The following is a 14,459-nucleotide window of genomic DNA, read 5'->3' as shown; positions in this document are numbered from 1 at the left end:
AGGAGATCGAAGGGGTTGACGGAGGAGGCCAAGGGAGAGGTATTTGAAGATTCGGAGTCATCATCGTATGGTTTTCCGGCTTTTAGGTGTGCATATGGAAGGTTTATGGGCTTTAATATTTGTGGACGGTGACAGAATAATTGTGTGTAGTTTTGATACTTTATTAATTAACTTAATTTTTTAAATTTTTTTTTGGGATTTTTTCAAACCTGCCTAACCTCTTCAATTTTTTTACAAAAATACTGTTGCAAACTTTCAATATTTTAAAAAATACCATTCTATATAAATTATTTACAAAAATACGACTTACAACTTCTGCAAACTCGTTTGTTGCAAATAGTTGCAAAAGAGAAATTAATTTGCAACTTCTGTAACAAATACGACTTGCAACTTCTGCAACCCTTTGCAACAGTTACAAATGTGAAATTTCATTTGTAATTTATGCAACGTCATTGCAACTTATGCAACTTCATTTGTAACAGTTGCAAACTGATGTTGCAAATGAGGTTGCAAAAGTTGCAAGTCGTATTTTTGTAAATAATTTGAAAACAAATTGTATTTTTAAATTTCAACTTGACAGTATTTTTGTAAATAATTTGTAAAAAATTAGTATATTTATAAATATTCCTTTTTTTTATATAAAAATTACCCTTGAGATTTAAGTTAATTATTAAAATTTATGAATTTAAAATAAATTTATCAAATTTTGTAATTATTATATCACATAAAAAAAACGTTTGTTAAAATAAGTTATTACATGAGGAAAAAATGATAATTTTAAGAACTACTGCTGGTTGTAGTATATGGTTTAACATTGGGCAGAAACGTGAAACCCTTGAAAACTCATTGAACTCCTCAGCACTACCGGCAGCAGCAACAATCCATCTTTTATCTTCTTTCCCAAGCTACATCTGTCTTTATCGGTACTCTTCCTCTCTATTAACTTATCTATACTTACATATTTACTTGCACACACGCTTCTACTAACTCCTATAATTAGGGTTTATCACACCTCTTTTTATTGCAGTTTTAATGGCCGGAGGTGCTAGCGGAAGCTCCAAAGCCGTGCGTATTGTTGTTGCCGGCGACAAAGGCACCGGCAAATCAAGCTTGATTGTCACCGCCGCTGCCGATACTTTTCCGGCCAATGTTCCGCCTGTCTTGCCGCCCACTACTTTACCGGCAGACATTTATCCCGAGAAAGTTCCTGTTACAATCATCGATACTGCCTCGAGGTTTCATTTCTGTTTTTAGTTGAACTGATATGCCTAACTGTTTCTAGCTTGTGTGTATGATGATACTGTTTGTTTTGCCGAGTGATGAGTTTAGATAAAATGACTCGAACAGTGTTATTCAAATGATTTGTTTGAGTATTTTATTAGTCATTTTTTGTGGTTGATTCAGCAGACGTAGGCATTTGCTTAGAGAGCGGTTGTAAGCATCTGTTGTATACCGTGGATTACACACTTTTCAGATATATATATGTTTTAATTTTAGCTGGAACTAGATTAGATACGGTCAGTGGTACAGCTACGGGTGGCCGCCTCCCAAAGTTTCGGTCTTTACAAATTTAGTAATTTTTGTGTAGTGTAGTTTATTGTTTTTTGTTTTTTGAACAGTAAAATGATGCCGTTTTTAAACTTTTACCCTGTCATGAATTTGTATGTATGTCAATAATCTATGATTGGACTCTTGGTATAACTTATTCTATTTTTTTGAATAAATCTATAAATTTGGGAAGGGAACTAACTAGGCTTTATTTACATAATTTTCATGCTTTATACATTTATTGTATAATTTCTTCCCCCCTCGTTTTTAATATCTAGGATCATTTGATTAAAATGTTTTCATTGCCGCAAACAAGGACAGAAGTTCTTCTGGATTTTCCATAAGAGTCATAGTGTACTTTTCTGAAACCTTGCACAACTAGGCCTTAGAATTAGATGGAATTAGCTTATAACTAGTAGTACATTTCTATGTAATGACATTGCATTTCATTCTACAATAAAGCCTACTCGATTAATCATCACTCCATTATATTGCCAGTTGATTTTAACCGAAGTGAAAGTAAATTATTTTGCATATGGGACTTCACATTATTTGCAACAATATATATATTATTAGGCCACGACATAATTTATTATACAGACACCTAAAAGAGGAAATTATCAAAAGATTAAATTCCGGACTAGTCCCAAATTAGCTCTGGCTGACTTTGTCAATCTCTTGTTGTCAAGGAAAAACCTCTATATAAGCACAATCCTAATCAAATTTCATTCCGCTAAATTGTGGTCCAAGTCATCTTGTTCTATGATGTAAGAATTAATACATTTGTCACTTCTGGGAACATGCTTGACAACTAATATCTCAATTCCCTCTTTTAACCCCCCCCACCCCCCAAACACACGCAAACATATCATTGCTGTTTGCTGATATCAGCGGATTTTGTATTGTGTGAAGTTTATATGTTGAATTCTTTTCTTTGAGGTTGGGCGTTCATCTTTGTTAGCATGCGACACGAATACACAAACTATTAAGCACACACCTTCTTACTAATGTCATGTGCTTGTGCTATGAATCCCTGCATGAGAAAACAATTCAAATAGGATGCTTGCTGGTTGATATTATGCGCTTATGTCACTTTTTTTTTCAATTGAAGGAACTGAAGTTACTGACTGTGAATGAGTAAAAAGTGAAAACTTATAGATGTACTCCAGAATGCGTTTAGTGATATATATATCATTAATTATTTAAACACTATTATATTCATTTCTTATAACTTGCTGCAATTATTTTATCTCAGTGTAGAGAGTAGAGGTAAACTGACGGAGGAATTGAAGCAGGCTGATGCAGTGGTGCTAACTTATGCATGTGATAAGCCTTCCACTCTTGATCGCTTGAGTACTTTCTGGCTTCCTGAGTTGCGACGATTAGAGGTTTGTACAAAGCTAGTGTAAATAGTAAAGCCAGTTCCTTTACAAAACAATTTTTGAATTTAGTCCAGAAGCACGAAATCACTAAAACTGAAGAGAAAACTTTGCGAGATATTGTCGTTATATAAAATGTGAAGATAATGGTGGATATATATATGTGAGCAGATAAATGTTCCAGTAATAGTGGTGGGTTGTAAGCTGGATTTGCGCGATGAACAGCATTCAGTTAGTCTAGAGCAGGTGATGTCACCTATTATGCAACAGTTTCGGGAGATTGAGACTTGCATCGAGTGTTCAGCACTGAACCATATTCAGGTACATTTAAGAACTGCTCTCCTTTACGGAGATGATTGAATTTGTATTAGCCTTTTCTTTTACTTCCATCAGCTGTTGCACTGTTGATTTTGTAGCCGAAATACTAAAAAATTGACGGTGTACACTATCATTAGTAATGTAACAATTTTTCTGATTAAAGATGACCTGGATTGCACCTCTGCCTATATCAAAACAAATAGTTCTACCCAGGTTCACATTTCATGTCATGTTAATGTTTATGATGTCTTCACCTCACATCGTTTATTTGTTGTTTACTTTCTAAAGCAATTATATGGTGTCCTGACAGTTAATTATTGAATTGTAACAGATACCTGAGGTTTTTTACTATTCTCAAAAAGCAGTGCTCCACCCCACAGCTCCATTATTTGATCAAGAAGCACAAACTCTAAAACCACGATGCATTAGGGCTCTAAAAAGGATATTTATTATATGTGACCAGGATAGAGATGGCGCCCTTAGTGACGCAGAACTGAACGATTTTCAGGTCTATGTTCTTCTATAATCTGCTGTGTTCAAGCCATTGTAAATTGTTGTACAAGCTAGACCTAAATTATTTACCGATGTTTGTAACAGGTCAAGTGTTTTAATGCCCCTTTGCAACCTTCTGAAATAGTCGGTGTCAAGAGGGTTGTGCAAGAAAAATTGCCCGAAGGTGTCAATGATCGTGGTCTTACTTTGACTGGGTTTCTCTTTCTCCATGCACTATTCATAGAGAAGGGACGACTAGAGACAACATGGACTGTCCTAAGGAAATTTGGTTACAATAATGATATAAAACTTGACGCAGATCAACTTCCACCTCCTATAAAGAGAGCTCCTGATCAGGCAAAATTTTAGCTTTGTGCTTCGGTTGTACATTAATTTGTCAATAACATGGTTATGAGTTATTGTTGTGACTAGTGACAATCATGTTTATACTTGTTGAAAGTACACTGAAGTATCTTAGATCATATATGCTTACCTCTTATGATCTGATCGATTTAATATTTTATATGCATCCCTCCCTCCCTCCCTCCCTCCCTCCACACACACACACGTATATGTCTGGATTAATGCTATAATCTTTTCCATGGGTTTTTATTTCTTTCTTAGTTATATCTTGATACTCTTGAGGTTTTGTAAATTTTGGTGATGTTTCTGGCTACCCTGTGTAGTCTCTTAAAAAAGAAGAACTAATACTTATTATATGTCTTTCTGTAGACCGTAGAGCTTACAAATGAAGCTGTTGAGTTTCTCAAAGAGACATTCTCTATATTTGACGTCGATGGTGTAAGTTCTCGTTTCTTTTGCTAATTCTTAGATCTCGCACTTCCGATTTTATGCACTTTCTATCTTTGTGCACTCTTGATAACCTGCTAGGTCTGAAGATATATAACCTTGTTTTGTTTAAAATGTGAATTGTTAAAGTTTGTCCAATTTGAGAGATTAAGCAGGTGAAAGCATTTATGACTTTATTTCATGACTTTATGGATGATGTTGTCTCGATATGCTTCTGACTTTTAGTTCGAGTCATGTTTAATTTGAGTTCATTGTTGATTTTCTCTACAGACTTTTAGGCAGTATACTTGTTTATCAATAAATCATGTTGTGTCCCTGTAGATGTGTCCAAAAACAGGACAGAGGAAAGAGTTCCCTTCTCCCTGGTTTTTTAAATTCTTTTAATAACACTTTAAACCTGATTATGTTTCTTGCGAAAAGCTTGCTGGTACTGGTCATATCTTGATTTAATTAATATAAGAATATCTAGACTGGAAATAACGGTTGCAAGTATATTACAAATATTTTTTAATATTATTTGTATAAATATGTATAGTATTAGTGTATTACCACGTACCAGCATTTAGTTTTTCCAGACCAGCAACCCCAAAGTTTCTTGTGAAAGCATTCAGTTTATTTGCTGATGATATTCCCTTGTGGGCTTGCCTAGCTTCTTAAAAAATGTTGCTTAGAAGTTGTTTTGTACTCCCTCCGTCCCAACCAATAGCATACATTGGGGGACGGGGACGCGGCACGGATTTTAATGCTTCAATAAGATATAGCGGGTGTTTGGCCTCCTTTTTAAGCCGGACTTCTCGACTTATAAGTTAGAAGCACTTATTCGTACCGTTTGTGTAAGAAGTTAGAAACACTTAAAAAAAGTTAGGAATGCTAGCTTTTGTTTCAGGGCTTCAACTTATTTCCCAAACACTTTAATCACTTATAAGTCTTATCTTGCTTCCAACTTCTACTCCACTTATTTATTTTAAGCAAAAAGCACTTATTTTAAGCTCACCCAAACGGCCCCATAGTTCTGTAACTTATTTTTAAGATTTTCTTTTTTTTTTTTTGTATAAAAATATAACATCTATATTTTTATACAAAAAAAGAAAATTTTAAAAATAAGTTATAGAACTATATTTTAAAAGAGCCTTAAAATGCGTGCCGAGCAATGAAAAAGAAACGTATACAATTGGATGGGACGGAGGGAGTAACTACTAATCAAAAGCATTTTTTTTCCACATAAAATTTAGTATATCTTTAGATAGTTCAATTTATTATGTGTGACTTCTAAGTTTTGTAGATAGAAAAATGCAGAGTGTACTTAGAAGTCTGTAGTTGCACACCAGGAAGTAATGCTGATGTTTACAACCACAAATTTGAAAACTAAAAATCCCCCTCTCCTTCCTCCTTATTGAAATTCAACTGATAGGTCTGTTCAAGTTATTGATTATCAATCAAACAGTCCAGTTGAGTTGTGGGTTTATAGACTAACTTATGGGGAAGAAAGTAGGCCTGAGGTGTACTGTAAATTGCATGTTGAATCAGAATATAAAGTCAGTCAGGCAAAGTTTTTCATTTTCTAATCGAGTAGAATGTAACAGTTCCGCTGTTTGAATTTTTTTCAGGATGGATCCCTTCGAACAGGAGAAATCGAAGATCTTTTTTCTACTGCTCCTGAAAGGTAACATAATTGCCATGACTGCATGGTGGACTTCTTGGTGTGTTCGAAAAATTCATTGTCTTGATAAAAAATTTGAGTTCCGTGTATGGTTTTCTCTGAAATACCCCCTGGAGACTTTGTAGTAAGAGATTTTTTTAATTTTCTATAATTATATTTATATATTGATGTTATACTAAAACAGAAATAGGTGTCTTGATGATGACAGAAATCTTTATTGGGCCATTTAGATTGAACTAGAATCTCAGATGATTTAATCATGGTTGAGAGTATAACATCTTAGATGGATTTGTGCTAGGTCCATTGATTATAGATACTAGTCATATTTCAAATTTTCTGGACGCCACTTTAGAAGTTTTTTTTTTACTAGATGTGTATCTTCTGCATATGCCGCTGTCAATAACCAACTCAGTGCTGCTAAGAATTTTTAATAAGCAAGAGAGAAACTGATCTTGAAGACAATTAATGCTTGTGGAGTTTCAAGACACATATTGCCATTGAATTGCAAGGAAAATGCTTTCTGGTCTGTTGACTGTAGATGATATATATATATATGCATCTTGAACTTTTTAGTCATCCAGAGTTAGATCTCGATTTCTAAGGTCATGAATATTTGATTGAGATTTGATACTAGTTACTTGAGTTGCGATCGTATTAATATTCACAATTTTGATTTTTGGCTACTAAACTGAAATTGTGAGAATATGCATCAGTTTTTAAATCTAATTTCTGCGACTTTTAAAAGAGGTATTATATGCTACTCATGTAGTTTATGGGCTTATTTACATTCTATACCAAGTCCCTAACATTGTTTAGAACACGAACTGTATTGGAACATATATACAGGACTTTGGCCTGACGGTCTAAAAGTGACGCATGAAACTTGTAATAATTTATGAATACTATTCTTGTTGCGTTCATCATGTACATTCACAATGTTTACCGACATAGTTTCCTTGATGACCTCTTGAACATACAGTCCTTGGAGTGAAGCTCCTTATGAAGATGCGGCCGAGAGAACTGCCCTAGGAGGTTTTTCACTTGATGGGTTTTTATCTGAGGTGTGGTCGCAATTAAAGTTTTGTTGTGTTAAATTCTAGCAATCTGGTCATTTTTTTTGCTGGCATGTTCATAAAATGCATGTGAGAAGGTTTTATGTGTTCTATGCTGGCTTTAGTAATATACATAAATCTGCATTATAAGCATATATGCTTTTTTATGTGTGAATACTGGCTTGACCAGCTAAACTTTGTAAAATTTTATTTAAATACAATGTACATCTATTGTATATTAAAAACTTGAGATTCGTGTTTATATGTTTGTACTTAAAGTGAATGCACATATCGTCAATTCGCAACGTTGCGAATGCCATCACGTTCTGACTCATCTTACCAATACTATTGCTTTGTAAAATAAGGGTAAATTGATCGAAGTGAACTATATTATTTTGCTACTTGGCCTCTTTCTTTTATTGGGCTGCAAAAATTTTCATTTTATTTGCAATAATAGTAAGAAATAAGTAAATATATTTAACTGATTAATTTTAAATTTGTATGGTGACTTAACGAAAACTACTATTATCAGTCGTCCACACTACTAATATTATTTCGTCACTCTTTTAAATTTCTGAATTATATGTTATCACTTAAAGCATCCAAACAGAGAATAACTTTTACCTGCAAGTTATCAGTGACCAAAATAAGTTCAGTTAACAAGTAGCTATTGTTGGCTCAAGCGAAATTGGCCCCTAGTTATAAATTATTACGTACATTTTTTTTTACAATAGAATCCCTGAATTTATTTTGTCTTGTACAAAATAAATGTTGCTATTATAAAACAGTTTCATTGACTTCCTATTGTACCCCCTAAAATAAGGCTACGGTTGTATAATTACTGGTTGTACTACTTGTCCCTTGTTAATGACCTGGAGAATGTATTATTACATGATCTTTTTCCACTTACTCGTTAGTATGTGTCCTCAGCAACCAATTTTGATCATCTAAAATTACAAAAAAAACAAAAAACTACATTTTTAACTAGTGTATGTTGAAGGCATGAGTTCTTTCTCAGAATTTTGAAGTGTATGCATAGGACATTACGAGAGCATATTCTTGAATCTTGACTATTCTTGCATTCACATTTAGTATTGGTTCTGACAAGAATCGTTCTAGTGACATGCCATCATAACTTATCGGATACACCAAAAATGCACCTGAAATTGTATCCATGTATTTATGTGTCTTTTTCAGGAAAGTGAAACCATGTTGGTCAGTCATGCTTTTATGTTAACGTTTTATTAATTCCCTGGCCAAATATTATTGCAAGTTCTCACAAATATATTTTGGTGTGTAGTGGGCCCTTATGACAGCACGAGACCCTATGTATAGTGTCGAGAACTTGATATATATTGGCTACCCTGGCGATCCTTCTTCTGCCATCCGTATCACTCGAAGAAGACGCATAGATCGCAAAAAGAAGCAGACAGACAGAAATGTGTTTCAATGCTTTGTGTTTGGTCCAAAAGAGGTCGGAAAGTCTGCACTATTGAATTCTTTTGTTGGAAGGTAACTTTTGTAATCCATGTCTATTAAAATTTTATTTTGCAATCTGAAATTTTTTAATGACAAGTACACGTAATGTAATCCTTGAAATGATAATTGCGGCTGCTGATGCCATTTAACGTGATGAATCCTGTTGTTGCCTAATTTTAATTGCAGGCCATTTTCCAATAATTATATTCCAACAACAGATGAAAGTTATGCTGCTAATACAGTTGATCAACTAGGGGTATGTTCTGCTATGTATGTGTTAAAAATATGACAGTTCTGATTGTTTTTTTTTGAAGATAGGATGTAGCTGTGTGTTTGTACTTTCAAAATTAAAGTGTTTAATTAGGGTGATACACGTATTTCATGCCAAAGTTAATGCGAAAATCATTTGCAATGGCTATTGAAAATTCACAGCTGTAGTTGGTTCTAAATTGTTCCCCTGGGCTAGTACTAGATGGGAGTGGGAAAATTTATATTTGTGGTTTTGTAAGAGTACATATGCATGTAAATATATATGTTTTACTAATTGCATGAAAAATGAGTAATTTGATACTGAACAAGTTGAGAAAATGGTTAAATGCTCAAAAGTTAAATGCGCAAAATACATAAAAGTTCAATATATATACATTTTTAGATTCTCAATTTATCAATGTAGTAACAATAGATTGTAGAATAAGCAACATTAAGTTTGTTGTAACTAACAAGAGTTCAGATAGAACTTGTGCTCAGGAGAAGCATATCCATTCCTTTAGATAAAGTGGTTCTCTTTTCCATCAAAGTTTTTTATTACGATCCTCAAGACACTCAAATTCTTTTTCTTCTTTCTCATGGATCTCCTCTATATCAGAGTAGCACCTTCTAAGACTCTGTGTGGCATTGCTATTGCATATAGTAACAACAGTTTTTTACCGAAAATCAAATGAAAAACTGTTTGGTAAATCTAACAACAGCTTTTAGCTCAAAAGCTGCTTTTGTCTCCCTCATGCTTTTGGAAAGCGCTGCTTTTCAGCCTTCCGCAGAAGCTGTCATAGATTTCACTATCAAATCTTATCACGAACATTATTATTTTTATATTATAACTCAAAATATGTAAGTATCAAAAAAATATCAAATAATTATCTGATTTCTACATCGCTATTTTTTTTACCATCATTTTTCTAACGCGCAACAGTTTTTAACAGCACTCAGAACAGACACTACGATGATATTGTCCAAAGAAGCTTGCTTTCTTTGTTCATGACATTTGAGGATCCATGTGATTATGACCCATTTATAATATTCTATTCATCTCATTGTGTCCATCTTATTTTTCTTAAATCCTTTCTGTTTATATATTTTTTTTATGTCGATAGGAGTTTTATTTGGGTCTTAAGCTCTAATTTTGTTTTTGATGACTGCCCCTATAATTTTTTTTAAAGATCTGACAATTTTCAATAAAGAAAACTGTGCATCTCCCCTTGCGTCACGCTTATGCCTTTGATGCGCTGCACAGTTGCACCCCACCACACCTACACAATGCTATGAAGCTCGCTTTACATGGCTTCCCGCTTTTGCTCGACTTGTATAAAACATGGGATGAATAAAAAACGGGGAGAGAGCAAGAGGGTATGGTTTTCCAGATGTGATGCAAAAAGGAGATTTAGATTTTTTCGTGAGGGGGATCAGTACTTTCAATCTTTTAAGTAAAGATTTACTTCATGTACAATGGATTTTGTGGGAAGGTGTGGCGGAGTGGTCCCAATGTACCACATCATGCGATGGAAAGACCTTATTAGTGTTTTATCTATTTGCATACATATCAATATATTACAGTGTCTTCTAAATTTTTAGGGTTTATCTTCATTATTTAGTTCATAGTAGTAATATGAAAATTGTGGTAGAATTTGTCAACCTAACCCATTGAGCTCCACTTGGGATTTGAAAGATCTCCTGTAATCAACCACTCTACGATAAATTTAGTGCTAATGAAGTACTTTTATTCCTTTATTATATAATTATATAATTGTATGTTATTCTAAATGATATTGGTGTTGTCAACAGGGAAAGAAAACTCTTATTATGCGAGAAATTCCTGATGAAGTAGTTGGGCAATTACTTGCTAACAAAGATGCATTGGCAGCTTGTGATGTAGCTGTCTTCGTTTATGATAGGTACTAAACCTGCCGGTACATATTTTGAAATAATAAATTATACTTATCTGAATGTTCTTCTGGACACTGCCTAGAGGTCTTCACTAAACTATAAGTTGAAATTTTTGGTCCGGTCTATCTATTTGGGGCCAAGACTTCTCATTTAGTGTGTTAACTGTTAGGAATTCCATATTGAGCTGGGGGGCATAGATAAGTTTCTTAACTTATCTCAGATAAATGAATTCAGGGATCTTTGTGAATAATAAAGGATCTTATCTGCTGGAATCGGATTGTATATGATATATGTAAGAACGGGTTGGCGACAATTCTCCAATCTGGATACTTTATTTTTGTGCCATATATGTCCAGTAAATCGTGAAGAGCATGGTATAGCAATGAATATAGTTCACACCAATGATCAATATATAGTAAGATATGCACTCTTAATATATCACATTTAAGAAGGTTAATACATTATGGATAGAAGTCGTATTTTTATTCTAAAACTGTTGGGGTGGGGGGTGGGAAGATATTTAATTTACATTTGTCAGAGTCTTAGGATATCTGCTCAAGTTCAATCTATACAAGCTTAATTTGTTGAAAGTTGTTTTTCTTAAAAAAAAAATATCATGCAATTAGACTATACTTGTGGGATGAGCTTGAAATGAAGCCTAAGCATTTAGATCTGCTTCTAGAAAACTATTAACAATTAACATTCTTATATACAAGTGTCAAAAGTAGAAGCAAACTATCTACTTAATGCTGTTGGCAACTCTAAAAATTTAACAAACATGTCCTCAAAAATCCAATGTGGGTAACCCCAAACTTCAACCGAACATATACACATGAACCAAAACTCGGAACTGGTATGTTAGTTACCACACAATCCGGAACTCGATGAACTGTAAATCAACCTATTTTACTTTAAAGTGTGAAAAATATGCAATCCTTGTGAAATTTAAAACCAGCATGAGATTGATAATTACATTATTTTGTTTTATAGATTGTATACATACAATTATTTGTAAATATTATTGTATGCATACAATAATTATGTGGAATTATTTGTTTGGACCTTCCTTTTAGTTCCTATGAGGAGTCATGGAAGAAGACAACTGAATTGCTTCTGAAAGTAGCTAGTCATGGAGAAGCTACCGGTTATGAGGTGCCATGCCTAATCGTTGCCGCTAAAGATGATCTTGAACCACACATGGCAGCACTACAAGATTCAACTAGGGTACTTTTCTTGATCATTATTTGTGGTTTGTTTTGTCACCAGATGCAGTAAATTGATAATCGGCTCACTTCTGCAGACTGTATCCATAATACAGACTGTTAGAATAGTCCAAATATTGGTTGATTGTCAGCTAATTTCAGGTTACCATCTATGTACGTGAGTACCAGAGTCAAGTGTTATGTTTCGCATTGTTAAAATTGAATTTGATATATCAGAAAGTGAATTCCCCTTTGGACGATAATTACCGAACACTTTTTTTTTGGTAACTATTGTTTTTCTTAGAACCTAGAGTTGTCTATCATCTATTTCTAAATTCACTATAATTCCTTAATTATCAAAGATTCTTCTTGCACAAAAACCACACTTGAGACTTTGAGGTCTGGTGAGTTGATATGGTGTTACATAAATAACTTACATCGGTATAATCTTGCATACTTTATCTTTGACTTGTATTACGCTACATATAGGAATCAACCATGCTTGTTCTTTAATATGTATCACTCTGTAAATAGGACCATATTTATAAATAAAGAAAAGGAGTACAAGACTACCAGCACTGTGTCATTGAACAAAGTAGTTGTCGGCTTGTAAGCTGACTAGCCCCTGAATCAGTGATATCAGTTACTCCCTCTGTCCCCCTCATTTGTTTACAGTTTTTTCACACTGCTCGACACGCATTTTAAGACGCATATAAAACATAGTTCTACACGTTATTTTTAAATTTTTTCTTTTTTGTATAAAAATTTAAACATCAAATTTTTATTCAGAAGAAAAAAAAGTTCAAAATAATTTATCGAACTACGTTTTAGGAGAGCATTAGAATGCGTGCCGAGCCCCCGTCCCCCAATGTAAACAAATGAGGGGGACGGAGGGAGTATGAACTATAAGATTCTTTCCATTATTATATAATAACGCGAGTTTTATATCTTAAGTGAAGTTGTAATTAAACTTAACCTTGGAAGTTTCTTCTCGTGGTATTACAGGTTAGTCAGAATATGGGGATAGATGCACCTATACCAATCAGCACAAAGTTGGGCGATTTTAATAATGTATTCAGAAGAATCATTGTTGCAGCAGAGCATCCTCATCTGAGCATTCCTGAAACCGAGGCTGGAAAGACCCGCAAGCAGTACCATAGGCTTATTAATCGCTCAGTCGTGTTTGTATCAGGTATATTACTGAGTACTGACTAGTGGGTGGATCTCCTGTAAGTTATTAACTGCTGGCTGTCTGTTTCTCACTCAGAAGTCTAGGTTTACTTGTTCTGGATCATTACACGACCTTGTATACAGGGCCAGTATGTCAAGCCAGCGTCCGTTTTATATTTGAATTATAGGGTTATATAAATATATCCTTAGTGGACAACCAGTTCGTGTGTCTGACAAGGAATTGACAAACCTTTTTTTTTTGTGTGTGGGGGGTGAGGTGGGGGGGAGTAATGATACAGCCAGTAAATCAAACATTTTTCATATTTATTTTAATTGCCCCTGTGCGTATCACTATAGTTTTTTAGATGCTTCAGGTAGTCCAGTATCTCATAGTAATTGCTAAATTTGCTATATTTATCTCCCTATATCTGATAGTTGATGTTCCTCATCACAGTTGGAGCTGCAGTAACCATTGTTGGTCTGGCTGCTTACCGGGCATATGCTGCGAGGCAAAATTCCTCAAGTTGAGGAGACCATAATTTTGTTTCATCTCTGCGAAAGGAATTTGATCCAGTACCTGCCGTTCATCCACAGGGTTGTTATGTATTTTCCCTTGGTATAACATTTTAAAATGTAGTTTTTAACTTTATCCTAAGTCAAATTCTTGTAGCTATTCTACAATACAGTAAAATTATAGTGATAAAAGGAAAGGGTTATCTTAGTTTTCTGGTGCAGCCTTTCAGTAATCAGTTGTAGGGTAAGCAAAAATGAGTTTCAGTAAACGAAGTAGTCTAGGTGTAAATTGAATATTTTGGATCTCAATCTGAAACCTGATTCCATAACCTGAATCTGGTAGATAATAAACTTGTTAGTGAATGGAGAAACGAATTGAATAGTACAAATGATTAAGACTTCGTTGTGATTATTATGCTTATGATTATGTCATTGTATTACAACAGTTGATTAATAAGTATTACACAAATATCATTCATATTCCAAAGTATTAGTAATAAATAAAAACATGCACAGGATATTTTATATATTATATTTTTAGAATTTGCTCTAAATTTATTGATATAATTGAATTGATCGTGTTTTATATAAAATAAACTTATAATTTACACATGAAAAGACAATTGTTATTAAAATTATTCAGGCCGGTGAACATAATTCCTTGTTGAGGTTTACT

General features: G+C 33.9%; 1 protein-coding gene across 2 annotated transcripts; it reads left to right on the top strand.

Moving 5' to 3' along the window:
* Positions 1–784: 784 nt before the first annotated feature.
* LOC108199764 (mitochondrial Rho GTPase 1) lies at positions 785–13,991 on the top strand. 2 transcript variants are annotated; one of them, XM_017367729.2, is made up of 15 exons: positions 785–923; positions 1,028–1,235; positions 2,804–2,936; positions 3,099–3,248; positions 3,577–3,753; positions 3,843–4,094; positions 4,470–4,538; positions 6,155–6,210; positions 7,187–7,268; positions 8,560–8,771; positions 8,925–8,994; positions 10,797–10,906; positions 11,972–12,122; positions 13,106–13,292; positions 13,725–13,991. In XM_017367729.2, the coding sequence occupies exons 2-15, from the start codon at positions 1,033–1,035 to the stop codon at positions 13,796–13,798; spliced, it is 1,926 nt and encodes a 641-aa protein (XP_017223218.1). In that variant the 5' UTR covers positions 785–923; positions 1,028–1,032; the 3' UTR covers positions 13,799–13,991. The 2 variants fall into 2 exon arrangements, with proteins under 2 accessions (XP_017223218.1, XP_063938942.1); XM_064082872.1 differs by having other exon boundaries at positions 800–923; positions 1,001–1,235.
* Positions 13,992–14,459: the final 468 nt, after the last annotated feature.

The sequence above is a fragment of the Daucus carota genome, chromosome 8, assembly GCF_001625215.2.
Source record: "Daucus carota subsp. sativus chromosome 8, DH1 v3.0, whole genome shotgun sequence".
NCBI classification, from domain to species: domain Eukaryota; kingdom Viridiplantae; phylum Streptophyta; class Magnoliopsida; order Apiales; family Apiaceae; genus Daucus; species Daucus carota.
The sequence above is the reverse complement of the archived record's forward strand: the minus strand, read 5'-3'. Positions and strand labels throughout refer to the sequence as shown.